Source organism: Ursus americanus, chromosome 4 (assembly GCF_024610735.1).
Source record: "Ursus americanus isolate L20-20 chromosome 4, mUrsAme1.1.p, whole genome shotgun sequence".
Lineage (NCBI taxonomy): Eukaryota > Metazoa > Chordata > Mammalia > Carnivora > Ursidae > Ursus > Ursus americanus.
This window is the reverse complement of record NC_142130.1, coordinates 88,662,953-88,688,943: the sequence shown is the minus strand read 5'-3', so window position 1 is coordinate 88,688,943 and position 25,991 is coordinate 88,662,953. Positions and strand designations below refer to the sequence as shown.

The window sequence follows — 25,991 nt, the reverse complement described above, 5'->3', positions numbered from 1 at the left end:
GGGGCTGGAGGGCAGTGGGGGTAAATACAAAGACAGGAGAGGGCATCTCCCTGCTATTATGCAACCTTACAGTCTACTTACAATGATCAGTACAACTGAGGGTCTAGAATTTTCCAAGTATATTTGGCCCCAAAACTTTTGCTTTATATTACATCTAATAACACCCACACATTAGGAAACATGGGATTTGCGGTTTGATTTCACATAGAATGTAAGGTCTACAAAGGCAAGCACTTTGTCTTGTACCCTGCTGTATCTGCAGGGCATAGAAGAGATGGCTGCACATAATACATGCTCAATAAAATTTATATTCATTGCATAATGAATATATTCCCCTTTAAGCTAATTTGAAAATAGCCTCTGAAAATAGTTTGCACAGTAAAGTGAAACATGGGCTTTTATGCTCTGCTGGGAAAAGTGAAATAGGTTAAAACTTTTGAAAAGCAGAAAGTATGGTGAAAAGCAGCCCAGTGAAGAACTTTTAAAATGCTCTTACCCTCTCACCAAGTTGTGCTGCTTCTAGAAATCGATTTGGAGGTCATTCTAAGTATGAAAAAAAAAGTTTGCATTTAAGATGCTCAGGAGATGTAGTATTGTTTAAAATGGAAAAAAAAACACCTGAAAAACATCTGAATTATGTTCAAAAATCATTAAATAATTAAGATACAGAGTATCCACTTGATGGGTTATTCTGCAGCCACAATATGCTTATGAAAATTATATAACTTAGAAATAATTATATATTGTAAGCATGCATTCACAAACCACATATAACTTAGAATCCTTTTTTTCTTGCATTAAGGAAAAAGGCAAGAAACTAAATTATATACGAACTGTAATCCATATACGTAATAAAGACAAATGCAAAATAAAGAACTAACATTGAGTGCCACTCTGTCAGGCAATTGTTCTAAATACTTTACATACTTCTAAGTTCTTTATTTTCCTAATAATCTATAAGTCAGGTACTATTATAACACTTGTTATAATACTGAAAAAATGCTGGGAGAGAACACACCCGAATATTGACAACAGTTGCCTCTGAGTGATCGAAAAAAAAATTCGTTCCTAGCATTTTTACAAGTTTTTCGTAATTGTGAGAAAACTGCACTCTAAAAGGGTAAATTGATGAATTAATCTGTATTCCTATAATATATCTAAACATGAAAAAACTTTTTAATGGACCACAGGACCCCTTTATTTCAACCAGGGAACTCCGACCCGTGCTCTGCTTGCCAGTTCTCCGCTATAGAGGAGGGAAAAATAAGAGTAAACTCCATTTATGGTGAAATAGGTTAAAAATCGGCTGTTTTTATGAATGCAGAGAAACTGGCCAAGGCTACTGTTGAGTTTTCAGTTTCAATGTCACACTTGATCAAACCCCAAGATAATCTCAGATAATCACTCTGCCCTACCCAGAATCAAGAATTTAGGCACCAGAATCTCACACGCCCTGGCAAACCAACTAGTCAGTGGTGAGATGGGGGGTAGGGGGTGTGGAGGTAAAGGAGCAGTCAGGGCCCAGGCACTGGGCAGCAAGAGTTCGCAGCTGGAGCCGGAATACTCGTTTCTTTTTACACAGCGCAAGGAACTGCCCTCGATACATCCTTTGACGCAGTAGAAAAAAGGGGTAAACGATGCTAATAAAGCTAGTAATTAATGTGAAATTGACCATATGCCACCTATTTATCTAAATGGAAATTTAAAAACTAGGGACAATAAACCCAACCTCCAGTAAGAACCATTCAGTAACTCAAGGACTTCATCTTAAGGCGCGGTCCGAGCGCACTAGCTCAATGAGTCCAACCCTTAACACCTGCTTCTAAAAACCACAAATCCCAGCCTGACGGAGATCCCTGCGCCTGCGACGTGACGACCTACGCCTACATTTCCCAGCGGGCCGAGCGGCTACGCTGACGCACGCGTGCGCCTTGCGTCTCTCCCTCTAAGTCGGGTTTGACCTACAGCCACCCGGAGAAGATGGCCGCCCCAGCAGTGTCCGGGCTGTCCCGGCAGGTGAGAGAACGGAGGTCCTGAAAACTAGCGAGAGGATCCTTCCTAGGGTGAAACTTACCAGATCGCTAAGGGCCATGGGGTGAGGCCATAGCTGGGGAAGCGTGGCCGCCGTTCAGCGTTATAGGGCCCTGCGAGTGGAGGCGACGCAAAGCAGTTCAGGCGGCCCTGTCTCCACTCTGTGGACGCCCGCGGGGCAGGGGGCGCAGGGTGACGCGCGCCTGACCTTGGCGACCCCCGAGCACAGCCTCGGGAAGCACGTAGCTTGAGGAGCAAGGGAGAGGGAGGCCGGGCTTCCCTGGACCGCGAGGAAACGACACAGCCCACCCCCCAAGTCATTTAACTTTGTCGTTGTGGTTAAACCTGACAGGGGTCACCAATAATGCTAAGGGTTATTTGTAACATTTTTATAAAGACAATGAGACGGAAAAGTTTAAATGACTAGTCCTTGGCAGCTCAGCCAGTAAGGGGTAGGTAGGGCTGCGATTCGAACCCGCACAGTCACACAGAAGATGGAGTTGGAAAGAAAATTCGTGCTCTTTGTATTACATAACAACACTATGCTTGGCATATCATGACACCTTGCAATTTAGGTAAGTTTTCTATAAGTGACAAAGTCTTTTAATCCCCACAACCAGTTGGTATAATAGTACACAACAGAACTGAAATTATTTAAAGGTGACCTGTGCCCTTGCAGACTTTTTAGACAGTGGGTTCCGACTCTGCTCCTTGGCAGACAAGATACCATTTCTCAGAGCTAGGACCTGCGCTCACATCAGAGTGCCGCAATACTCCGGATTAATCTTTATTTTCCTATAGCATTTGGATTCAAAGAAAGTACATCTCTTGCACATCATGATGGGAATCTTCCCACTTTTTATTAAAATCCTTCCTCACGGGTGGTAATATAAATGCCAAAAATCTTGGGTTTTTTTGAAACCTGTATTTCAGCCAGATTTGTGTTTTCTCTCTTACACTCATGTGCTAGCTTCACCCTGTTCCTAGCAAATGAAGAAGTTGGTGGGAAAGCAAATTACCCAGGCAGCTAGGGATGATTCTCAGTGGGGAAATTTACTCCTAGATAATAAAGAGCAGCTCGTGTAGATTATGTGATGATACTCAGAAACTAATCATTTAAAATGTTTTATTATTGTTTTAAAGGTGCGATGCTTTAGTACATCTGTGGTCAGGCCGTTTTCCAAGCTCGTGCAGGTATGTCAGTTTTTGTTATTAATTGTAAAATAGATGAAACTGTGAGTCAAACAGCAGTACTTTTGTATAAGTACTACCTAAACCTTTCTGCATGATTTGTGGTTTCCAAAATGTGATGTATGCATGGGAGTAGAGAATGGAATAAGTTGAATGCCTGGTGTGTGACAGGCCCGTGCATAATCCTTGTGAGAATTTCTTAAAACCCCATTACAGTGATGGAAAGTAGCTGGTCCTCCTGTTTACAAAAGAGGAAACAGACTCTGGGAAAACCTGCCCAAGGTTACTCAGTTTGGTCTTAGAGCCGTACTGGAACTAAATCTTTCTCATTCAAAGCCTAAGCTTTCCCACTACAACCATATAGCACCGCCAAGCATATGTAGTCATATATTGATGATAGTGTGTGGGGAAAAAGCCTGTAGTTTTTTGTGAAAAATAATTCAAGCATCAGGCATCCAGTAAGTTGCTAAAGAGCTCTATTAAACTGAACAGTGATAAGGAGGCACTGTAGGGGAAATTTATAATGTTACTATGAAATATATAAAAATATACTTGTATATGTTTCATAAATACCTGATTTCTTGGTTCTAATGTACAAAACTGGCTTCCATCAGTGTTTAAAATCTCCAGTACTTGGAACTGATTAGTTACTGAGTTCAAAGGAAGCATAAGCTCATCTCAGAATTGACGTATCTGATTTATATAGAGCTGAAAGGGACACCCTGTTTCCTCAGCACCTCATTTTAAGATGAAAAATCAGAAGCTCAAAGATGGAGCGACCTCGCCAAGGAAACAGCCCTGATTTGTTTGAGAATTGCCATTCAGAATAGCTCTTTGATGACATATTTAAACTGTTTTGTGCTATAAATGATGTCATTTTTTTTAATATAAATACTTAATCTTCCTATTGGCAGTATGATGTTGTCTTAACTGATTTTCCTTTCCTCTTCCTCCCCTGCCCCATCCTTTTTTTAAAGCCACCTGTTCAGGTATATGGTATTGAAGGTCGTTATGCCACCGCTCTTTATTCTGCTGCATCTAAACAGAATAAACTGGAACAAGTAGAGAAGGAATTGTTGAGAGTGGCAGTAAGTAGCTTTTCTGTTCATTACTTACTAAATTTCCGTCGTCTGTGTTTTGCTTTAATTATTTGGCCACGTATCCCTAATGACGTATATCCTAAGAGAAAATGGACTACCAAAAAAAAGAAAAAAAACCTGTTTTCTGTAATCATGTTGATAGTGATAGTAGTGGGTCTTGTTATTCTGAACCTACTGTAATAGGTACAGGTGGGTACATATCAGGATATTAATATTAGGAACCAAGATTTGGGGCTAAGAGAAGAAATAGAAGTCACCTTTGAAAATCTGTGTTTGTATTTCAGATATTTCCGAAATAGTCTTTAGAATGTATTATAACATGGTTTACTAGGAATTTATTTTACGAATCCTTTCCTCTGTTTCAATTTTTATTTTATTCCCAAGATGTGAGAAGAAAATGACCAAGCAGAGCACGCTGGGCAGCAAAATTAGGAAAGGTCTGTGATGGTATAAGAGAACTGATAAATCATGAAGCTTACAGAGGAAAGTTTATTTTTACATTTTTATTAACATAAAAAGAATAAATTAATTGAATTAACAAAAGTCTACTATGTAACTTAAAGAGGAGAATCTCTGCTGTAATTTTAACTCCGTTTTCTAATTAACAAGTTCCTGCCCATTTTGTTGCTTGCCCTTCTCTTTTTGCTTTGTAGTTGGTCACCTCCACCAATAAGTTCTGGATTAAAGAAGGAGAGTCTAGTGTATACTCTCTCCAGAAAGAGTTTGGCTCTTTTTTTGGTTTTATGTTTTAAGAAGTTCTTGTATTTTTAATCCACTTATTTCTAAAGATTTTTTTATCTTACTGTTCGGAAGAAAAAAACCCTCACCGGCTAGTCATAAAGGATAATACTTACATATTTTGTTCATTTTTCATTTTAAGCTTTTTATCGGAACTTTTGTCCGAGCAGACAATAATGTTAGCTCTCTGTCCTGTCTTTGTCTAGTTATCTGTGCAGATCGCGCTTGCGGTCTCAGTTGGTGTGATTATGAGCCACACAGAGCCAACAGCCTTACTGTTGGAGACACTTGGGACAGGGGTGCAAGAGCAGGCAGGCTCTCACACAGGCATTTTTGGAGGTGATAATTATTGCCCGCTACTTGTCATTTATGCCCATTTTAAAACTGAACAGGGGTGTTCATAGTGGAGAGCATGACCTGGATTGTGGTCATTAGAATGGGATTTGACTAAAACCTGGAAATCAGTTAAGATGTGGAGACATAGAAAGGAGGCAGTTACCTTAAAACGCTATAAAAGACGAGCCGTGTTTTGGTCCTGAGAGAAAAGTGTGACGCTGCACAGATGCCCCAAGCTGCCCCTGGGTGATGCAGCAGAAAAAGATAAGAAACCTGGAAAACTGCATTCCCCTCACCCCAGAATGCTTTTCGTTTGTGTAAGTTTTTAGGGGAACATGTTGTTTCTACGGAGTCAATCAAATTGAAGTTTTAGCCTGACAAGTCACCTGATTAGAGACAGAATTCTGGCCAGGAGCCTGGGAGAAGAGGCTACCGGAGGTATTGAACTGAAAGGTGTGCAAATGGAAACAGCCGTTGTAGGTTCATTGAACTCTGGCCCGATACTAAGGGGAGCAAGGTGCTGGAAGCTCCCCTGGGTCACTGAAAACAGACATTTATGAAGTAACAAAATGGAGACACATGGTGTCTCTCCTGGTAGCTGCACACCCACTGTTTGTCCGCTCTCCCTCCCAGACTGACTGGGGCACCTCTGGAAACACCAGAGGTCTCACAGGGCTCTGTAAGAGGCAGGACAGAGTCAGGATCGGTCTGAGACGGAGAGGCCCCCAGAAAGGGCATGACGAGCAGTCCTCCTTTGCCTTTCGAGCACCTTTTTAGGTCCACACCTGAGTGTTGGCATCACTGGCCGCCTCATAGTATGTGAAAATCTATAAGTATTACCTGTATTAAATACGTTAACCTGTGCCGTTCATTGAATCTTTTGGCTGCTTCATTTTTTTATAATCTCTCCTAAAAAGCAAAAATAATTTAAGAAACTTTATAAAGTGTTTTTAAATTTTTTCAAGAAATATGATTATACCCTGTGTAAAATCAAGGTAACAGCGTATTCTAAAAGGCAATGAAAATTACTTGATTGTAAACTTCTCTTCATATGTGCCTGAGTGCTGATTTAATTAATGAAGTACATGATTCATAAGAAGGTATGTTGTGGCAGTTAGGATCATTTATGCTTTAAAGAGTTAAAGAAAATTTTTTTCTTTTTTGGTACTTTCAGCAAATCTTGAAGGAACCCAAAATGGCTGCTTCCATTATGAATCCGTATATAAAGCGTTCCGTGAAAGTGAAAAGCCTAAATGACATGAGTGCGAAAGAGAGGTTCTCTCCCCTCACATCCAACCTGATCAGTAAGTATTAGATCTTTTCCACCAAAGTCCCTGAAAATCTGCTGCTGGAAGTGTGGTCCATGGACCAGGCCCATCAGCCTCCCCTGTGTCTTGGCAGTGAAGCCGCTCAGGACGTAGCCGGCCCGCAAAATCAGTCTGCGTCTGAACCAGCTCCCCAAGTGAATTGTTTGTGCATTCAGGTTTGAGGAGCACTGTCTGAAGGTTATTAAGATGTAAGAAAGTAAAAATTAAAAAAAAAAAAGGTGTAAGAAAGTAACTGCAGTCAGTACGTTCAACTTGTGGAGAAGACCCCTGGGATTCATACCAAGGAAATGGTTTGTAGCCAGTGGTGGTACCGCCGTCCTTGAAGACGTTTGCATTCTTTGGTGCTTCTGGCTGGCTTTTGAAGTCCCTTGGTCAAGCAGAATACGAGCTCCAAAGAATATGTGTTCATGTCGTCATCTTTGAATATTGATACATGTTAATTTGCGGTTAGATTCCATCCAGACGTAGGAGATTCTCCTACAGGCTGCGATGAAGACAGCTGTTGCAGACCCGTGAGACCTCCCCCCATAGCCACCTTACTGATTGACATGCGAATCGGTGCTGGTTCTTTAAAACGCCGGATATGCTTTTTAAAATAACAAGTGGCATCTTTATTCACATTCCTGAAGGATGTTGAATGTGGCATGTTAAGGCCACAAATCTGAGTTTGCTTTTGAGGTGAATACAATACCTCATGAATAACCTGTTCTGAGTGAGTTTCATGTTGAGACCTTCCCTTTCCCAGATTTGCTTGCTGAGAATGGTCGCTTGGACAATACCCCTGGAGTCATTTCTGCCTTTTCGACCATAATGAGTGTCCACCGTGGAGAAGTGCCGTGCACGGTGACCACTGCTTCTGTAAGTGACAGCTTGTTGCCGCTGGATTTGCTTCGACACTCCATGCGTCACATATTGCATAATGAAAAGAAAAAAACAGGCTGAAATGCAGGAATTGGTAAAGGTGACTTGTCACTTAAGAGGTTTGATTCGGTTCTTAATTCCGCTCTGGAAGGGCCAGTGTGTATCTTCTTAGTGCCTCCCTCACCAGGGACTACTCAGAAGGACCAGACTGGGGTGAATGTGTCAGGACGTAGTGGTTTGAGTCATTTTGTAAATACCTTAGTGAGTGGGCTCCTGAAACTCGAGTGTCTCTTCTGTGGCGGTGCATAGGCGCGTAGGACACATAGGCCCTTTGATCTTGTTGCATTGTTGAAATGGGCTGTAATAACGGACACCATTCTTTTTTGAACCCTACTATATGCTAGGTACTTTATTATTTTAATATCAGAGTTCCATGTGAGGTAGAATTATCCTTATTTTATAGATGAGGAAACCCAAGGAAATGAAGTTGCTTGCCCAGGGTGACAAAACATGGAATCGGGATTTGAACATAGGCCTCTCTTTCAGAAGTGCGTGTTCTTTAAGCTGCACTACGTCCCCAGAATTAATTTTGTTGGTGTCTTAAATACCTGTTTCCTTCCTTCCTCCTCACAGCCTGTGGGGCTTAATTAACAGTAGAGGATGGTAGATTGGCTTGGAGTACGCAGCCCCTGACCTCGTCTAGATCAGTATTTCTGGTGTGTAAAAGATACTCTGATTTTCCAAAAGAGCACAGTTTCAGAGAGACATTTTAGCACGTAATAGCATTTGCACATGTATAGTTCCGTAGTTGGTGCCAGCGAAGCATGTAACTGGCCGAGAAGCATCACAGCTCAGGCCTTCATCCGAGCCCACGGGGACCGCACCAGCTCTCCCTGACGGGAGCCCAGACAGGGCTTCACTCGGCCGATGGTCACTCCGTCCCCGTGGCTAAGCTCTGGTACAGGTGATCAGAGATTACAAGGACATGATTTTTTTAAAGGGTGCATATTTTTGTAAAAGTTTTTTAGAACCAACTGTTGCTAATGTTTTTGATGTTGAAATTCCTTGGGTAAATAAGTTTCCACTGTTTAAAAACAAAAAAATTACTCCTTGATTAATGACTAAGGGCACAGACTATAGAAACAGACTAATTGCAAATATTGGAGCAAGTGGGACATCAGGTGAGTTTCTTAGCCACTCCAAGCGTCCGCTCTCCTACAGAAAATGAGAGAACGGCTAGCTGCCCAGAGTCGTGCAGATTCCAGGAGATAGCGGGTGTAAAATGCCTGGCACCTAGTACCTGTCTCAGCGGACGGTGTGCACATACTTCCAAGTTCTCTAGCCTGGGGACTGAGCAAATAATGTTTTGATTAAACACTAATAGACTTGGGACTCCTGGTGGCTCAATCAGTTAAGCGTCCAACTCTCGGGTCATGACCTCAGGCTTGTACAAGGCCCTGCTTTGGGCTCCACGCTCAGCGGGCAGTCGTCTTGTCCCTTTTCCTCTGCTTCTCTCCCCTGCCGCACATGCTCTCTCTCAAATAAGTAAAATCTTAAAAAACAAAACACTGATAGATTTTTACAGCACCACCCCCCCACAAGAGACATTGTTCTGTCTTTGCAAAGGCGGAACGCTTTTCTGCTAGCTTTTGGACTCCTGGACGTGGGGATGGGGAGCTCGGCTTGGTGACGGGTGAGAGGCCTCTACATCCTCACCCCCCCAGGAGTAAGAGTGGGGTCAGGAGGAGCGAACACAGGCTGGATGGCGGGGTGCTGGTGCTGTCAGTGTAGAGTACAGAGCTGGGCGCCCGGGCTCTCCCAGAGGCTCTGAGAGGGCGGGGCTGTGCCTCGGAGCTCCTGCCAACCGTGGGGCCTAAACGTTCTAGGACCAGGTTAACCTGCAGCTTTCAATCCAGGGAAATAGTAGCCTTGTGCCAGGCCCTCGGGGCTGCACAGAGAAGAGGCCTGTGTCCTCAAGCATTGTTCACTTCAGGGTTTTCCTCCTTCCTCCTGTCTAAGCGGTACTGCTCTTGCCGGGCAGCAGAGACGGGAGGGAGTGGCGTTTACGGGCATCGGCGAGGTGTTCCTGTGCGACAGGGCCCTGGCCGCCCCCCGATGGCTCCACGCGGAGATTCACCAGGCCAGTCTTGTCGGTGTGTGCTGGCGGATTTTCTTCCTTTTCTTTTACTATGGAAAGTTTCTGTTGTGCTTTATCTAAATTTAAAGGATGGTTTTGTCCCTTTTTAGCCTTTAGATGAAGCCACTCTTACTGAATTAAAAACGGTCCTGAAGAGCTTCCTAAGTAAAGGCCAAGTCTTGAAATTGGAAGTTAAGGTAGGTTTTTAATTATGTCTGGTGTGTCTCCTCAGGTTGTCTGACTCTGTCGAATGGCTATAGAAAGTGAGAAATTAAATCTGATGATATACTCAATTGCTTGCAGTAGGAATTTTACATTTTTGACTTAAATGATTATGGATTGCATTCACAATTTGACTTCTGCTTTTCTCTAGACGTAATTGTAACACCTTAATTTGTGCAATATGTAGACTTTTCAAAGCACTTTTTCATCTTTCTGTTTATCGATGAAATGTCCATGCTTTTTCACGTTTCCAACCTTTTTTCTTTTCTAGACTGATCCGTCAATCATGGGTGGAATGATTGTCCGTATTGGAGAGAGATATGCTGATATGTCTGCAAAAACCAAGATTCAGAAGCTGAGCAGGGCCATGCGGGAGGTTTTCTGAAAGTGTTGATTTTGTCAGTGAAGATTCCTAAACTTGGAGCAACAATAAAATGCTCCCTGAACAGAACACATTGTCTACTATCTTTTCTGAAGTGGAAATACAGGGAGCCTTCTTTTTATATTTTTCTCTCAGAATCCCCCTGGTTGAAAGGTTAAAGTTCCCATTGTTTGGAGATCTTAGTTTGTGTAGATTATTCTTAGGAATTTATGGAAGCTTGTATCATGAGGGAAAACAGTTAAGGGGCGCCTGGGTGGCTCAGATGGTTAAGTGTCTGCCTTCAGTCAAGTCGTGATCTCTGTCCTGGAATCGAGTCCCACGCTGGGCTCGTGGCTCAGCAGGGAAATCTGCTGCTCCCTCTCCCTCTGCCTCTCCCCCCTGCTTTCGCACTCTCATTCTCTCTCTCAGATGAATAAAATGTTAAAAAAAAAAAAAGAAGAAACCGGTTAACATTTATTGAGGCCTTTTATGCCAGGCACTATTAAGTCCTTAATGTATCTTATCTTACCTCATGTCCTTGGCCTCTGAGCCCAGAGCCTGGGAGGGGCTGACCCTGCAGGGGAGTTAAGGCACCAGCAAACCAGGCCCGTCACTGTCCTAGAGTTTCCATTGTCTGTGCCCATGTCCAGTCAAAGATACTGAAAGTGGTCCTCTGAGCCCCCAGATTCTGTGCCAGTCAGGACATGGGTACCACGCTCTCCTTCATGCTTACGGCTGCTGCCGAGCATGGACCAGCACCTGTTGCTGTGTCCTAAGGACCCGCGTCTGTCCGGTGGATTGGGTCCGCATGAGGTACTTGAGACAGGGCCAGCTTGTGCTCCTCTGATGATCCTAACAAGTACTTAAGTCCTGTACAGCTTGTTTTGACCCTAAAGTGATTCACCTATAAGGTGTTACTATCCTATTAAATATACAGGCATTAATGCTTTCTATAAAGGCTTTCAGATTCTGGCCGAAAAGATGTCTTCATTCTAGAATCTACTAGAAGAACGCCATTAATCTGCTAACAGGCATTCATCCCTCAATCCTCCTGGGGGCAGAGGGCCAGATGAAGGCCGGACACTCCGCAGAAGAAGCCAGCAGAATAGCCATCTCAACCCCTGTGAATGTCCTCAACCAAGGAATGGCCAGCAGTTTCGGCCCGGAGTAGGAAATCGGGGTGTTCTCTCCCGCTGAAAGCCGCTGTGCAGTGGTGGCGATACCGGTCACTGAAGCCACGGCTCTGGCTGAACTTCTGCCGATTCTCAAAGGCCTTTCCAGCCAACCATCAGCCATACGCGATAAATGTTAGTAGAGTCCTGTTTGCACAAAGGCGGTGGTAACACTTCTGCTTCTCTGTTGGTCATAGTTAACCTGTGAGGGTTGTCCAAAGGGATTCCTCGGAGACATACCTTTCCACGTGCAGCCATCACACTTCGGGTTGTGAAGTAGATCCTGACGGACTAGAACCTTTGGAGTACCTGGTGTGGGCCAGGCACAGCAATTTTCACTATGCCCCCACCACCAGAAAGTTCCATAAAGAAGGGGATAGGTCACCACCTACAGTTAAAGCTCACGATGTGGACTGCGGCCCTGCACCCTGGGACAGTAACCGGGTGGCTGGGAACATGTCCTGGGGCCACCCGGGGGTGTGCGTGCAAGGCTGCCCTGCTGCTCCCAACCTCGGGGGCACCCCAGCTTCTCCAAGCCTCGGTCTCCCCCCCCACACACACACAGGAGCGACAATGCCCACTCCCAGAGTAGCTGCAAGAGGGAAGCAAGACGACCAAGAATTGAGTAGAGGGCCTCAGAGACGTAAAGATGTCCGTAAACGTTAATTACTGGCTCCACCACCTCCAACTTCCCTGGGTCATCTGACCCCAGGGCTTGATGGATGAAACAGCACTCACCTGACTTGTGGTCATGTGACAAAGTCCATCTGGTACCTCCTGTGAAGGTCTCAGGGCCTCAAGGGCTTGTCCAGCGCTCCTGGTTCCTAACAGAGCATTAGGATAACTCTTGCTCCATCGGTCCTCCAGGGAGGCCTCTCCCCAGTAAAATACCCTTGGTCCTGGCCTACCCCCTCCCCCACATAGGGTGCAGCTTCGGAGATCACATATCTTACAATTTATAACAAACTTGTGATACAGGTGGGATAGACATCATCCTACTTTCAAATGAGGAAAGAGGTTGAGGGGCCCTGGGGTGTGCTCAGTGTCATGTTCTTGACCAGCTGGTGGATCAAGTCCCCGAGCCCAGGTCTTTCACCCCCATTTCGTGCTGGCCCACCACGTCCCTGACCTAAGCTTGCTTGGCACATGGCCTTCCATCACTGGAGCCACCAGGCAAAGCAAATCTTAGTTGAGTCCGTGTCCTTTCCCACTCTGAGAGGCTCTTGATTCACCCCTTAATCCAGGTCAGATCTTCCCTACATTTTCCCTCCTGTTGGCCTTCTAGAGAGAAAAGTTCTCCAGACACCAGTATCTCAGGTGCCTGTTCCTCGGTGCCCCTCCAAGAGAGTTCGGACAGCAAACTGATCGCCTCCCTAGAGCTACGCCCTGGTGGGCAGAGGCCCGACGACTGCAGCTCGGAAGTCCTGCAGGCCATGACGTGACCCGGGGCCATCCTGCACCCTCATGCTGGGACCCATGTGCCCTCCAGCTGGCACGACACTGCCCTCTTGGCGATCCTGCTCGTCTGAAAGTCTGGCTTCCTCCTGGCCACCCAGCTACATAATCACCTGATAGCGGACAGACACTGCTCTGAGGCCTCTTGGTACTTTCCCAGAACCTCCACATCCAGTCTCCAAACTTTGAGCTGGGCATAGGGCCACCCAGCTGGGGACTACATTTACTAGTGTCCCTTGCAGTATCTGACCAGGGAATGAAGTTCCAGCAGATAAGTGAGGGGAAGAAGTGATGTGTGGGTCTTCCTGGAGCGACCTCAAGAGGAACCAGCATGCAGTCCTCTCAAGAGGTCCCCTTTCCCTCTGGCTACGGGCAGACGACAAGGTGGGAGCTGGAGCGACCACACCCCAAGATAGAGCCTAGTGATTTAGAGCCCGGCCAGACCTCGGATCTCTGGGTTGTTAACAAGAGGGAGAAATAAACCTCTCTTGTTGAAGCCATGGGATGTTGGGTCTAAGTGCCAGCAGCTGAGTCTGTAACCTGGCCAGTACCCCCAGTTCCCCAAGCCCTGTCTGCCTTCGTCTGAGCTTGCCTCCTGACTGCAGCCAGCCCCACACAGCACTAGACAGAGCATCACACATGGAAATCACTCTAAAACCATAAGCTTCTAAGACACGTGGCAGCCAATGGACAAAATATCTTGGGGAGAACCTTTTGCTGTAACACTGCCCAAATCCTTCAGAGCAAATCCAACAACCTTCCTCCTGGTTAAGCACAGAGCAACAGGGGAAATGATGAAATGCTTCAAATACTGCCCTATGTGATCTTCAGGTCATCCGTGGATGACTCTACCCACAGATCTGTGTACTATGGTATTCAAACAAGGGGAAAATTGTAAAGCAACCCAAAGATGTAACTCTTCGGGATTGTTTAAATAAATTAGGATACATTCAGACAATGAGATTCTATGCAGTCCTTAAAAATCAAGTTGTGGAAGAATATATATATACACATGACTTAAAAGAAAGCAATCAATAAAATAGTAAAAAGAGTTATATAAATTATGTACTTGAACATTGCCTTGCATAAGGGAAGTGCTCGATGAATATTAGCTATTAAGTAGCATAAGAGCATCTTGGGGCACCTGGGTGGCTCAGTTGGTTAAGCATCCGACTCTTGATCTCAGCCCAGGTCCTGATCTCAGGGTTGTGAGTTTGAACCCTGTGTTGGGCTCGGCGCTGGGCATGGAGCCTACGTTAAAAACAAAAACAAAAAGAGCAAAAAACAAAAAGCACACAGAGCAAGAAAATACAGGAATGATGAGCATCAAAATGTTAACATTTATTTTTGTGTGGAAGAATATCTCCATTAACTGATTTTATTTCCTTTGTACTTTTCTGTGTTTGCTGAATTTTCAGCATTAACAAATATTTCTTCTATAATTAGGGGAAAAACAATAAATATTCTAGAATAAAATATTTCCTTGGTTATGCTGGCTCCTAAATTGGGTTAAATAGGTATCTATTCAATATGTTTTATACCAGTGATTCCTTCCACCCTCTGAGCTGTGCAAGGGGGACCTTGTCAATCTCAGAACTAAGTGTAGTTTGGAAAAGAAATGCATGTTTTCTTTGTTTATAATGAGATTTAATTTATTTTTTAAACCTCAAGAAACCAAGGGGAGAGCGTAGGATTTTTATGTTTATCAAAAACGGGGCCTCCTGGCTTAAAAGGGGTGAAGACACGCTATTTGAGTGTGCAAATTCTTTTTAGCGTGCTGTAACAATTCAACTGGTGTTCAAGCCAACCAGAGAGCTTAAAGGACTGGTTCGTATTCAGAGAAATCAATGATGAAATAGGGAAGAATTCCCTTAAAACCAGATCAGAAGAAAATCTATAAATCATACTGTAAAATTCAGATAACAACAAAATTCAGTGTTGGGTTTGCTAATGGCGTCCAGAGTTAAAACTCAAGGTTCTGAACACAGAGTTTTTTGTGCAGGAAACTTCTCGGAAAGCCAGAGTAATCCTCTGAAAATCTTTGTCAGACAATCTTAGCTTTATGCTCCCCTGTCAGCACCCTTCGTGTTTCTTCCCCTACATCTCACAGACTTCTCAAATTCTCAGAAGTAGTCAGTACTGGAAAATGGAGTTCTACTTGGTACTAACATCTGTCTGAAGAAAGTGTGGGAAGGGTTGTTAGTTTGGTCTGGTTTTTTAAGTTTGTTTTTGCATAGTTTTCCTTCCACGACTACGACCTTACCTGTGGGAGAAGGAAGTGCACAGGAAAAGAAGCCATTTGCAGAGCTATCTTGTTTCCTGTCTGCTCAGAAAGGAGGTGGGGCAGAAAGAACCCAAAATAATCCACCGTGACAGGGTTGGCTTTCTCATTTTATTCATGAACCATGTGAATTTAAACCATCCAGGTCAAAATGAACACAGAGTTGTTTTGAAGAGATTGTTCTTTTTAGGTTCAAGATACACAGGAATCGCAATCTGTACTGATTTTGCTACTGGTTTAAGAAAAAAAAATCAGTTACCATAGTCTGAATCAGTAAAATTTAACATTTCATACATAATAAGGTGCCAAAGGAACACTCAAACAGTAGAACTCACCTCATCTTCTTTGAAACAAACAAAAAAAGCAACCTCATGTTTTGGCCCTGCTTCATCAAACCTTAGCCAGATACATAATTCTACAATTTATACTAGAGTCTAATAATGTTTAGAACTCCATGGACATGACATATCAGACAATATAGTCTCCTTTTCGTGGAAAATTAAACAGTACCATTATTTGGCAACAGAAGTATATTACAGTCAACAGGACATCCATGGTGGGGTGGGGGGTGGCCCAGTCTCAGCCCCACCCCCACTCCCCACCAGGGAAGGGTTGTGAGGGGAGTGATATGCCACCAGCACTGTGACCCATTTGTCATTAGAAACACAAGGGACTCGTGTCGGACTGATACATTCTTTCCCAAACAGGTAAAGGCTAACCGGAGTGGCTTGTGAACACTGCTGGACAGGACCCTCGTGCTCTGGCTTTTTCTGTCCCCCGAATTTTCAAGACAACTGGGGCCCAAGAAGCAGCTGGCTGACTCATTCCCACTCACAGCCCTATTGCTGCCCCAGCCAAGAGGGCATGGTGCCGAGAAAGGTCAGCACCTGCGCTGGGCGGATGGACCAGAGCTTGTCTGGTTCTGTTGGCTGCCCTGGGATGGCCTCCCCAGGCCGAGCTTGAACAAGGAGATCTCTGAACAACTCCATCTTTGGGAATAGAGTTAGTTACATCCACATAGTTCCTCAAGGTGATTTGCAGGTTCCTTGTATGACTCAACAGATTCCAGGAAACTTCCAGAAATCACAGCTTCCCACCCTTGAAGTCCAAGAAATCACGTGGACTCCAGTGTTCCCCAATCTCAGGCTTATCAGAAAGGGACTCCAACTGCTGGTTTGCAGCATCAAGAAGCACACAGCTAACTGTTGCAAGACATGCTGAAAACCCAAGGCTCACACTCCCCGCAAATCCCTGCAAGCCATCGGCCCTACGGTTTCCACGGCAGGGACCCATACACAGGGACCCCCGTCTTCCCAGAAACTGGCTATTTTCTCTGCTGCGTCACTTCTGGTCTGTCAGGGGAGGCCGGATCCCCAGCTTGCCGCCTCCTGAAATGACTTCCAAATGCATTTCTCAGGGGCTTAGACATTGCGTTTTATGGGATTGTGTATTCCACCTTCCCACAGGGTGCCTGCAGGGACATTCCCGGTGGCCACTCTCTGCCCCAGAAGCAGCCTGGACTTCTGACCCTTTTCTAGAAAGGGGAAGGGGAGGAAGACCTCTTGTCCCTGGGATCTCCGTGAGGGACACAGGCATCTAAGAAGGCTGCTCTGCACTGCCTGTGTTGTGTGCCCAGAAGCAGCTTAACCCAGAAACTCCATCCTTCATTCTTCAACCCACCCAGCTATGCGACAGGTGGAGATGGTGAAGACGCCCCAGGAAATTTCATTGACTATGTGAACACCAAAGGGATATGCCGAATCTCTCCAGAGAGAAAGCTGTAGAGGGTGATCTGGAAGTCGGGGGGTGGGGGGGCTCCCTTCATGTTCTGAACTCTCTAGAAGGGTGTTTGGTTCAGTCTTGAATTCCTGACCAATGTGCCAGAACTCATGGGAGCTTCTGTGGCAAGTGGATCTGATGGGAAACAGGCTCTCAATCCTCTTGTCCTTCCTGACACAACCACCCTCCAGAATGTTACCTGTTCAAATCAGTTTTTAATGAAACACCAAGGTCCCATCTGAGGTCATGGCTACAGGATGCTTGTCATTTTTTCACACCACCCATTTCATTTCCATTAATCATATTCTCTGCCCCCAAAATGACTTCTTTGAATTTCTAACATATGCAACTTGGATTTTCTTTTGAATCTAAGAAATTTAGTTGGGCTGAACCCAAGTAATCTGATTAAGCATTTTCTACTCCTGGAATAGGTTTTTAATTTTTTTTCTTCTATAGTTCTATGCACTTAAATTAGATTCCTAAAATACTCTCATATACATACAGAAAAATAATCTCTCAATGACAAATCACATTTTACAATAACAAGTTAAATATTTCGACTACAGAATCCGTGTTAGTTTATGCAACATTGACCAGCGTAGCCTCTTGCATACCATATGTACATTTAGTCGGGGAGATTCCCAGAAACACACAGCAAACATTTCAAGACAAACCTTTTGAAGAGCATAACTTTTTCACATTATGTAGTGGAATTCTGCATTTTTCCTAGCTGGAAACTGTATCAAATGCAGAAAACCAGATGCCAAGGGCTGATTATCATACACAGGACATTTTTTTTGTTGTAGATTTCTCATCTATATACACGTATTTACACATATGTCGACCACCTATAGATGTGAGGGTACAAAGCTAATGCAGCTAAGGCAATACAACATGAATGAAATGATTGCCAACTTCCCCATCTACGCAGGGCTATGAAGGGTAGGAAGAAGGGGGACGGGAGGGTATAGACTTCAGCTAGCTGGGTTTCAGCTGACATCATCCGAAATTGGCTTCACAGTTCAAAGACACTTGGGCTATTGGCAATGTGTGTTTAAACGCATGTGTAAAAATAAATATCATTGCCAAAGATCCTGCCAGAATATCTGCTTTCTGACACAGTGACTACTTAGCAGATGACACTTAAAGGATGCTGATTTGTAAAATGCCCATCAAAATGTTCGTTCGTGAAAAATAATGCCAGCACAATGTTAATTAAATGCCTCCTGAAAATGTTTTCTGCGTTTTCAGTAGTGTGGAGGATTGCATTACATGGAGAAACAAAGCTATAGTTTGCTATTTCAGTCAAAGTGAGGCAGTCTGGTCCACAGAGATGAATTTTTGGAATGTCTGTGCAACTTTCCATCAGCATGTTTACTTAGCAAGCTTTATAATCCCAGAGGGACCTGGGAAACAGAGAGGATTATTGCTCTGTGTGTGTAGAAATGAGACTGATGTGCCAAGAGCCAGCAGAACTGCAAAGGTTTTTGGAGCGTCCCGCCCAGTGCAAGAAAAAGAAACAAGAAGTTGCCTTGTGAAAGCAAGCGCCAGCCAGCGCCGGGAGGGCGAATCAATTCCAAGATGGCTGCCTCCAGGAGCTGGGGTCTTCTACACGGCGGGGTGGGGGTGGGGGGGTCTTCTTTCCTGACCTCGCCCAGCTCCAAAGCCATCCAGGTGACCCTACAGGGAGAGCACAGCTGGGAAGCCCTGCCTCACAGAGGCCTGGGGACCCACAGCTCCCTCTCCAGAGAGTGGCCATGGACCAAGCAGCGTCCAGACCCCAGGGAAGGGACACGATCCCTTCTCCCAGCCTCCCTGCTTCTCCTGACTGTCCCCTGGTTGGTCCTTTGAAGGTAGAGGCTCCAAAAGCCTCCCTGTCATGCCAGGAAAGGGGAGAAAGGTCTTCAGTGGTCAACTGAAGGACGAAAGGAACGGTTTTATTTCAAATTAGTGGGTTATAGGCTCCAAGGCCTCTGGGCGCCTTGTGGCACGTCCTGGCAGAGCGGCCAAGAGGTGGGCAGGTGACTCCCGCTCTGGCCCTGGGGCACAGCTGGGGCCTGTACCCTCTGGTTTGTCTAGACCATTTGTGCTTCTATGAAATAAAAGCAGACATCTTAAAAAGTATTAGCAGCCCAGCTCTCCACAGCCTGCCAGGAGATTTCACAAAGAAGACAGAAGATGAAGCCCTACCTGCTTCAAGGACCAACTGAAAATACAGCGGGCCCAGGGCCAGCTTCCTGGGTGAATGATCTGTGCCATCACACGGGACCATGTGCTTACAAGGGCCCACGCTTAGTTTGATTCTCTGCTGCCACCACCTCCAAATTCTTAATAATTTTCAATAAGGGGCCTCAAATTGCCATTTTGTAGTGGGGACTGAGTGCAACCATGGGAATGTCAGACCTATCTGTTTCCTTGTTCAATCCACATATCTTCATTTCTCCTGGTGCACACACAAACACCAGACCACACACACACACACACACACCACAGTCACACACTCATACTATCCTCTCACATACCACACACTCATACCATACACACTCATACTCGCACACACACCACACTCTTGCACACATTCTCAACACACCACACACACTCTCACATACACACCACACACATTTACACACACACACCACACAGTCACACTCACACTCATACTCTCCTCTCACAGACTACACACAAAACACACACACACACACACACCACACACGCTCTCACACACCACAGATACTGTCATACACTCACACTCATACTCTCCTCACACACCACACACACCCCGTAGACATTCACACACATACCACATACACCACAGACCACACACTCTCTCACACACATACCATACTCACACCACACACACTCCCACACATATACCACATTCGCACACACCACATTCACACTCTTACACACACCATATACATACACATTCACACCACACACACTCATACCCTCACACACATACCCCACACACCCCACACAATGAGCTGCTGTGTCCCCCACCAGTTCCCTGCATCTGAAATTCAGGAAGTCCTAGTCTCCCTGGAGACTTTTATCCAATCCAAGTAGAGAAGACCTGACTCCTAGAACCCTTGTGGGACAGGGCGCCTCCTTGGGGAGGGGAGACGGGCAGTGGAGAACACCTCCAACTTACACCCGAGACCCCGGGGGGAGGGGGGCGCGGGGCGGCTGAATCTCAGGAGCTTTCACAAAGCAGATGCAGGAAAAGTGGGAAGGCTGAAGCCTCCGACCAGCCCCAGCCCCAGCAGCAGGGAGGGCAAAGGGTCACTAGGTACCCCCGGGAGCGCTGAGTTCCCGGCCCACGCCTGCCTCCAACGTCCTGCCCTCTCCCTCCTCCAGTCTCAACACCCTCGGGCTGGCCCCGGGATTTTCTTGAGAGCTCGGTCCCGGAGCCTCAGTAGGTGGAGCCAGCACCCCGGGATCCACCCGCAGAAACCCGCAGGTTTCCAGCAGGGAGGTCGCCCCCTGGTGGCGACAGTGGGTAGAAGGGTAGCCGCGGGCTCCTCCACCAGGCGCCGCCAAGCCACCGCGCCCCTTTCTCTGGTTCCCCCATCACCCTCCCTTCTTTTTAGATAGAGAAACAGGAGGAAGTCATTTGAGCATAAGAGGAGAAATGCAAAGGAACAGAGTTTTAGAAACACAACGACACAGGAATGTTATTTTTTTAAATGATAAAAGTACAAAACCAGTGTTCTAGAAGAAAGAAACCGCTATTCCTCCCACTGCATAAAAAGAAACCCTGGTTACTGGTTAGTTCTCAGGAAATATCAGAGAAATGCTCCATTTTTTTTTTACGGTTGACCAAATGAGCCCACTTCTGAACACAGTTTTACTCGGTGGGCTTTGAATACTAAAATAGTCACACTATTCAGATGATAGTAACAATAGAAGCTGGTAGAGAAAGTAGAACAGAATCCTGTTAGAAACAACTCACAAAACCCCTGACATACAGTAGGCGCAAATTTACCCTGCAATACAACAACAGCACATGGTCCCAAAAAATCCCTCTGTTATGTGTGTGTTATCTGGTCCCCAAGGCCAGAGTAATGAGGGTTCCTCTTCACGGAGGAACTACTCTGCCTGTCACTGATATAATTATTTAGAGGTGGAGATGAATTTTTACAAGCATTGGGTGTTATTTAAATAGCGTAAAATCAGATCCACAACTAGGCCACGAAACCACAGAGGCAGGCCCCCCCTGTCCACCTCCCAGTCCCTAGGACAGCGGCCTGAGATGGGGACTCCCCGAATGAACAGTATACTATTAGCATTACTGACCCTGTTACTAAGAGATCACAACCCAGAGATAAGACTTTCCAACGTGTTGGCATCTGGGTTTTAATGCTCCCAAGAGAGAGCTGTTAGACATTTCTAGCCTTCCTGAGGAGTAAGATTTCCACGCTTATCGGGAATAGATTCTGGCTTTTACAGATATCAGGTGATGTTCCTTAACTGAACTGGATGACCTACAAACACATTCTGGATCTGACACCAGTGAGGTGTGGGGAGTTCTAGAACTTTCCTTTCCTCTCGCTCAAATAAAGGGCTGTTTTCCAAGTACGATCAACATGCCGACTTGCTTTACAGGCTATGAAATGGCCCCCACACAACATGGCTCAGGGCACTGCCAGGAGAGTCTTGGCCGCTGACCCGGGCCATTCCCAGCAGGAAGGGGGATGTCGGCACCTCAGGTTAGGAAGAGAAGGAGGTGTGACTTTGACCAAACACCTCATAGGGCAGCTCTGACCACAGCGCCTGAGGGCTTCACCAGTCACTGGTTTCTGGTGCTGCCAACCATGTGTTTCCCCGGTAGGAACTCAGGTTCTTACACCGGAAAGCAAAGAAGGAACATCCAGGATCCTTTGTTTTCCTCACCCCACCTTCCAGCACAGGAGGCTCTAAATTAGCGAGCACGTGCACCTGGAGAAAGCAGACCCTCGGCCAACCTCACATTCACCTCAAGTCGGAAATGACCCCGCTACCTCTAAACTATGCGTGTGTCCTGTTTGAAGTGCTCCTGTCTGCAGGAATGTTCATCGCCAGCCTCTAAAAGAGAAGGCAGTCCACATAAAATAAAAGGAAAAAAGCACGTGAAATAAAATTTAAAAACCTACCAGCCGCTCCTGATGGAAATTCAAGTTGTTCTACACAAAATCGAATTTTGTTCTTATGAACCAAAAAGTCCACCCAACTCGAAAAAGCTGATTGGAGTAGAGATAGAGAAGGCTTTTTCTCCTCCTACAAAGCAGTGGCAAGCTCTAAAATATATCCCCAAATCTCCAACCTTTCTAGTAAAACCAGAAGCACTTCATCCATTCCTCCCGTGTTCTCCAACCCCATTGGATTCTAGAACGGTCAGTGGCTTATGGCTGCACCAGCCAGCGCCTAGAGAGACAGCCACCCGCCTGGTCTTGGACGGCAGACCTGCAATCACCTTTCCCCGGCGGTTCCAGCAGTTCATCCCCTGGCCCCAGTTTCTCAGACATCCCTGGTGACCCTCGCCTAGAAGAGTCCCCCTTCCAGAGTCAGGCCAGCCTGCGGTCTGAATGCACAACACCCTCCAGGCTCTCCTGGTTACAGCAGACCTAGTTCCAGGAGATGCTGCTGCCTGCCTGTCTGCCAGGGGACACAGTATTGGCCAGAGACACCCTGCTCCAAAGGGACTGGGATATGGTTTGTCCCTTCTGGACAGCTAGCCTACAAAAAGCCTGGTCCAAGGGCTCCTCAGCTCAGCACACAGCCTGTGAGCAGAAAAGCCCTTTGCTGGGCTAGAGGAGGTCAGAATGCGACTCAGAGAAGAGAAGCTTGCAGGGGCATCTGGAAGGCTGGGGTCAAGATGCCAGGATACAGTGGCCTACAGACACCCTGCATTTGGAAGCAAAGAGCTAGGAAACAGATCGCTTCTTGGAAAGAGACTTTTCATCTCTATGAAATGTAGCCCAGGCAGCCAAAAAGGCAGAAGGAGAAGAACAGAGGTCAAAGAGACCCCATGCGCTTGTCTACATGTCTCTATCCCCCCAACACAACTACTGGGGGCCAGAGGAACTCATCCATATGTAGGCTTGGTCGCAGTCCAGATTGCACCAGGGAGGACAAGGACAGCAATCCGGAATTACTACCCTGGGGGAACATCTCAGGGATACTCAGTAGAGTCACTTGGGGAAAAGACTCACATACTGCATTTTCATGCTACATGAATTCTGATCATGGGACTCTGGGAGTGGGGGACCTCACAGACCTAAAAGGGTTACAAGATGCTTGTCACTGTTCACATCACATTCTACCTGCGTCAACAGTGATGACCACCAGCACGACACCCGAAGAAAGCCAATGAAGAGAAGGTCTCCCTCCCAGAAGGAAAGGGATCAGAATAATGATCCAATACCACCCTGTTTACCCATCGCACACATTTTTTTCTCTACCATAGAACACGTCCTTCGTAAGTAGACTGCACAAACTGGATTGGTTATAGAAATAGGAAAGCGTGAGTTGTATGTCGATTTATAGATTTAATTTCACACAGTTTCTTGATAACGTCAGAAAATATAAACTTAAGTATTCTATATTTTCTTCTGGGGAGTGGTAAGCAAACGCATGCTTGAAGTTAAACTGGGTCTGTTAATAGTAGTGCTCAGTTGAAAGTTTCTAACTAAAGGGTGTGTCTGTTTGTCTTAAAAAATACTTGTCTGTTGTTCTCGATACAAAATTCTACGCTATCTTCAATAAATAAATAATAAAGTGTTTCTTCAAAGTATGAAATGTAAACTTTGTTGCCCTTTCTAACACACACTCTTTTAAAAATTGCTTGAAATACGTCAGGGCTCTTACAGGAAATGATGACACTATGCATTCGGTTCCCAGCAAAGTGGAGACCTGGCCACTATGTTGATGCTACCCTTTGTAAAGCACTTCTACAACCCTAGTGAAAGTCTAAGGACCTACAGTCAAAGAGTGCACCATCTAACACAGGAAAGCTAGCCTCCAGTACGAAGAGAACATGCAAAGAAGTTTCATGACCACGACAAACTGGGATTAGGAGGACATTCACATGCGAACAAAATACAACCCACACTTTTCATTAGCAAATCAAGTGATTATCTAGTTAACCAGCCTATCTCCCGGTGTTGAAGGGGGGAAAAAATCAAAGAACTCAAACCAAACAGCTTGGCACATGGTCATACACTCCCAACTCTGACAACAAGCACATGTATTTCCATTACTGAGAGGTTGGTTGTGTGTGGAAGAGGATGGGAGAGAGTCTTAGGTCTTCCTCCCCTGATTTGTGAGGCTTGGGTGCTCCTAGAGCCTTTCCACCACCACACAATGGCGTTCCTTCCCCTCTTTCCACCCCACTTCCAGACTGTCATTTTCCTTTTTCATGTCTTGGGGACGTCTTTCTTGGGAACATAGCAAAGACAGCTGCTGGAATTTTCCATGACAATCCAGATTCAACACATTCTAGTGAAAATAGGCTCAGAGCTGGTCACCAGCAATTACTCTTGTCACGAAACATCATAGGACCTCCAAGCCAAAGAGAATTTTCCAACCGGGCTGGCAACCAGGACCCAATGACATTGTAAAGTAGCCTTTCCAGGTGACCTGTGGTGATGTAATCCAGCAGAGTCTCACTTCATAGATAACAAGCTTTCTTAGCCATCTTCCAAGCGTGTTGGAAATCAAAACGGAATCACCTGATGGTAGCTAGTGATAGTTTTCATTGACATCTATCAATAAAAGACCTGGAGGGGACTGGAATGGCTCTAACAATGGCCCTACTAGAATCTTCCAGCTCTTCAAAGAGCTAGCACACTGTCTGATCAGAAGACCATCTCCCCGAGTGATCCTATCCAGGGCAGCATTTCAAACAAGGTCCCAGTGGGGGAATGAGATTCTGGAGCAGCGGCAGGACCCTCATAATTATTTCCAAACACACGAAGGACTGGGCGTTACAGATCAAGGGGCCTATTCGGGGACTGGTGGAGTTAAGAAATAGGAGCGTTACATGAGTTCTCCAAAAATACAGACATTGCATTTATAAATCTATTTTACAGTAACCAGACCCACACCTCAGGCCCAGGGATGGACCAGACTCCCAACTGAATCTAACTGGGGGCTACGGGATTTCAAAGCCCCTACAAGCCATGATGAGACCAGCAGTGAGGACAAAGGAAGACATCGTTTTGTTTCATAAAATGGGAAATTGTTTGGGGGCGGGGGAAGGATTGTCAAGAATTACTCCTAGAATTTTTGAGGGGCCTGTCTTCACTGTCCCATTGCCCTGTGGCTGAACGTCAAATGGTGGTCTTAGGTAAGCCACACCATGTCCAGATTGCACCTGCCGCCGCGGCCTGGAACGCTGCAAGCACACCCTGGGCCCACTCCCTATGGCTCATCAAACAACTGCAGGTCCAAGCGGACCACAATCTCTCCTGTGGGAACTTCGTGTAGCAGGAGACACTTTGTAACTGGACCCTTGGAACCCTGGTCCTTCTTGATGTCGGCCACACGGATCTCTGTCCGACCCAAAAAATCTGCAAGGAGAGAAAACACCCTGCTCAAAGAGAGAATTCCTTTACTTCAAGGCATGTGTTTGGCGTATTAGGAATTTCTCAGTGAATTGTTATATTCGCCCTTCTTCCAAAAGGGAATTAGTCTGTTTATAGGAATCCATGAACTACAATGACAGAGCATAATTTTTAAAAAGAGTACAAGGCAAAAAAAAAAAAAAAAGAGTGGGGACAGAGGTGAGCTAGAAGGAGGTAAAAACGCGGACTATGACTTTCCCCATACCTGGGGACCTCCAAAGGGCTATAAGCTTCCCGAGAGGCAATGCAACATCGGACATCCTGTCAGCTGCACAAAGATTGGAAAGTAATACCTCCCTGGGTTCAGAGGCCACTTTGTGATGTCACATCCTTTTCAGAAAAGTCAAGGATGGTGAGTGAGGGCTGGTCCTTCCTCTGCCTCCTGCACGTGCCAGA

The 25,991-nt window shown here is 45.7% G+C and overlaps 2 protein-coding genes across 6 annotated transcripts in view; one reads left to right on the top strand and one right to left on the bottom strand.

Moving 5' to 3' along the window:
• Window positions 1-1,898: 1,898 nt before the first annotated feature.
• ATP5PO (ATP synthase peripheral stalk subunit OSCP) lies at window positions 1,899-10,395 on the top strand. The gene is made up of 7 exons (XM_045785571.2): window positions 1,899-2,016; window positions 3,175-3,225; window positions 4,200-4,310; window positions 6,571-6,700; window positions 7,470-7,582; window positions 9,833-9,919; window positions 10,216-10,395. Exons 1-7 carry the CDS (start codon window positions 1,981-1,983, stop codon window positions 10,327-10,329), a joined length of 642 nt encoding a protein of 213 aa, XP_045641527.1. The 5' UTR covers window positions 1,899-1,980; the 3' UTR covers window positions 10,330-10,395.
• Window positions 10,396-15,302: 4,907 nt separating this feature from the next.
• The window catches only part of ITSN1 (intersectin 1), a 214,813-nt gene continuing 204,124 nt past the window's right edge, over window positions 15,303-25,991 (bottom strand). For all 5 annotated transcript variants that reach the window (XM_045785563.2, XM_045785564.2, XM_087861773.1 and 2 more), the window contains one exon: window positions 15,303-25,541. In XM_045785563.2, coding sequence (XP_045641519.1) covers window positions 25,393-25,541 — 149 coding nt within the window. In that variant the 3' untranslated portion in view covers window positions 15,303-25,392. The remainder of the gene's footprint in view (window positions 25,542-25,991) is intronic.

Excerpts from the sequence above, each read along its gene's own strand:
- ATP5PO (XM_045785571.2), top strand. The coding sequence starts at position 1,981 with ATGGCCGCCCCAGCAGTGTCCGGGCTGTCCCGGCAG. Across the intron at positions 2,017-3,174 it reads TGTCCGGGCTGTCCCGGCAG|GTGCGATGCTTTAGTACATC; the intron begins GTGAGAGAACGG and ends ATTGTTTTAAAG. Across the intron at positions 9,920-10,215 it reads TCTTGAAATTGGAAGTTAAG|ACTGATCCGTCAATCATGGG; the intron begins GTAGGTTTTTAA and ends TTTCTTTTCTAG.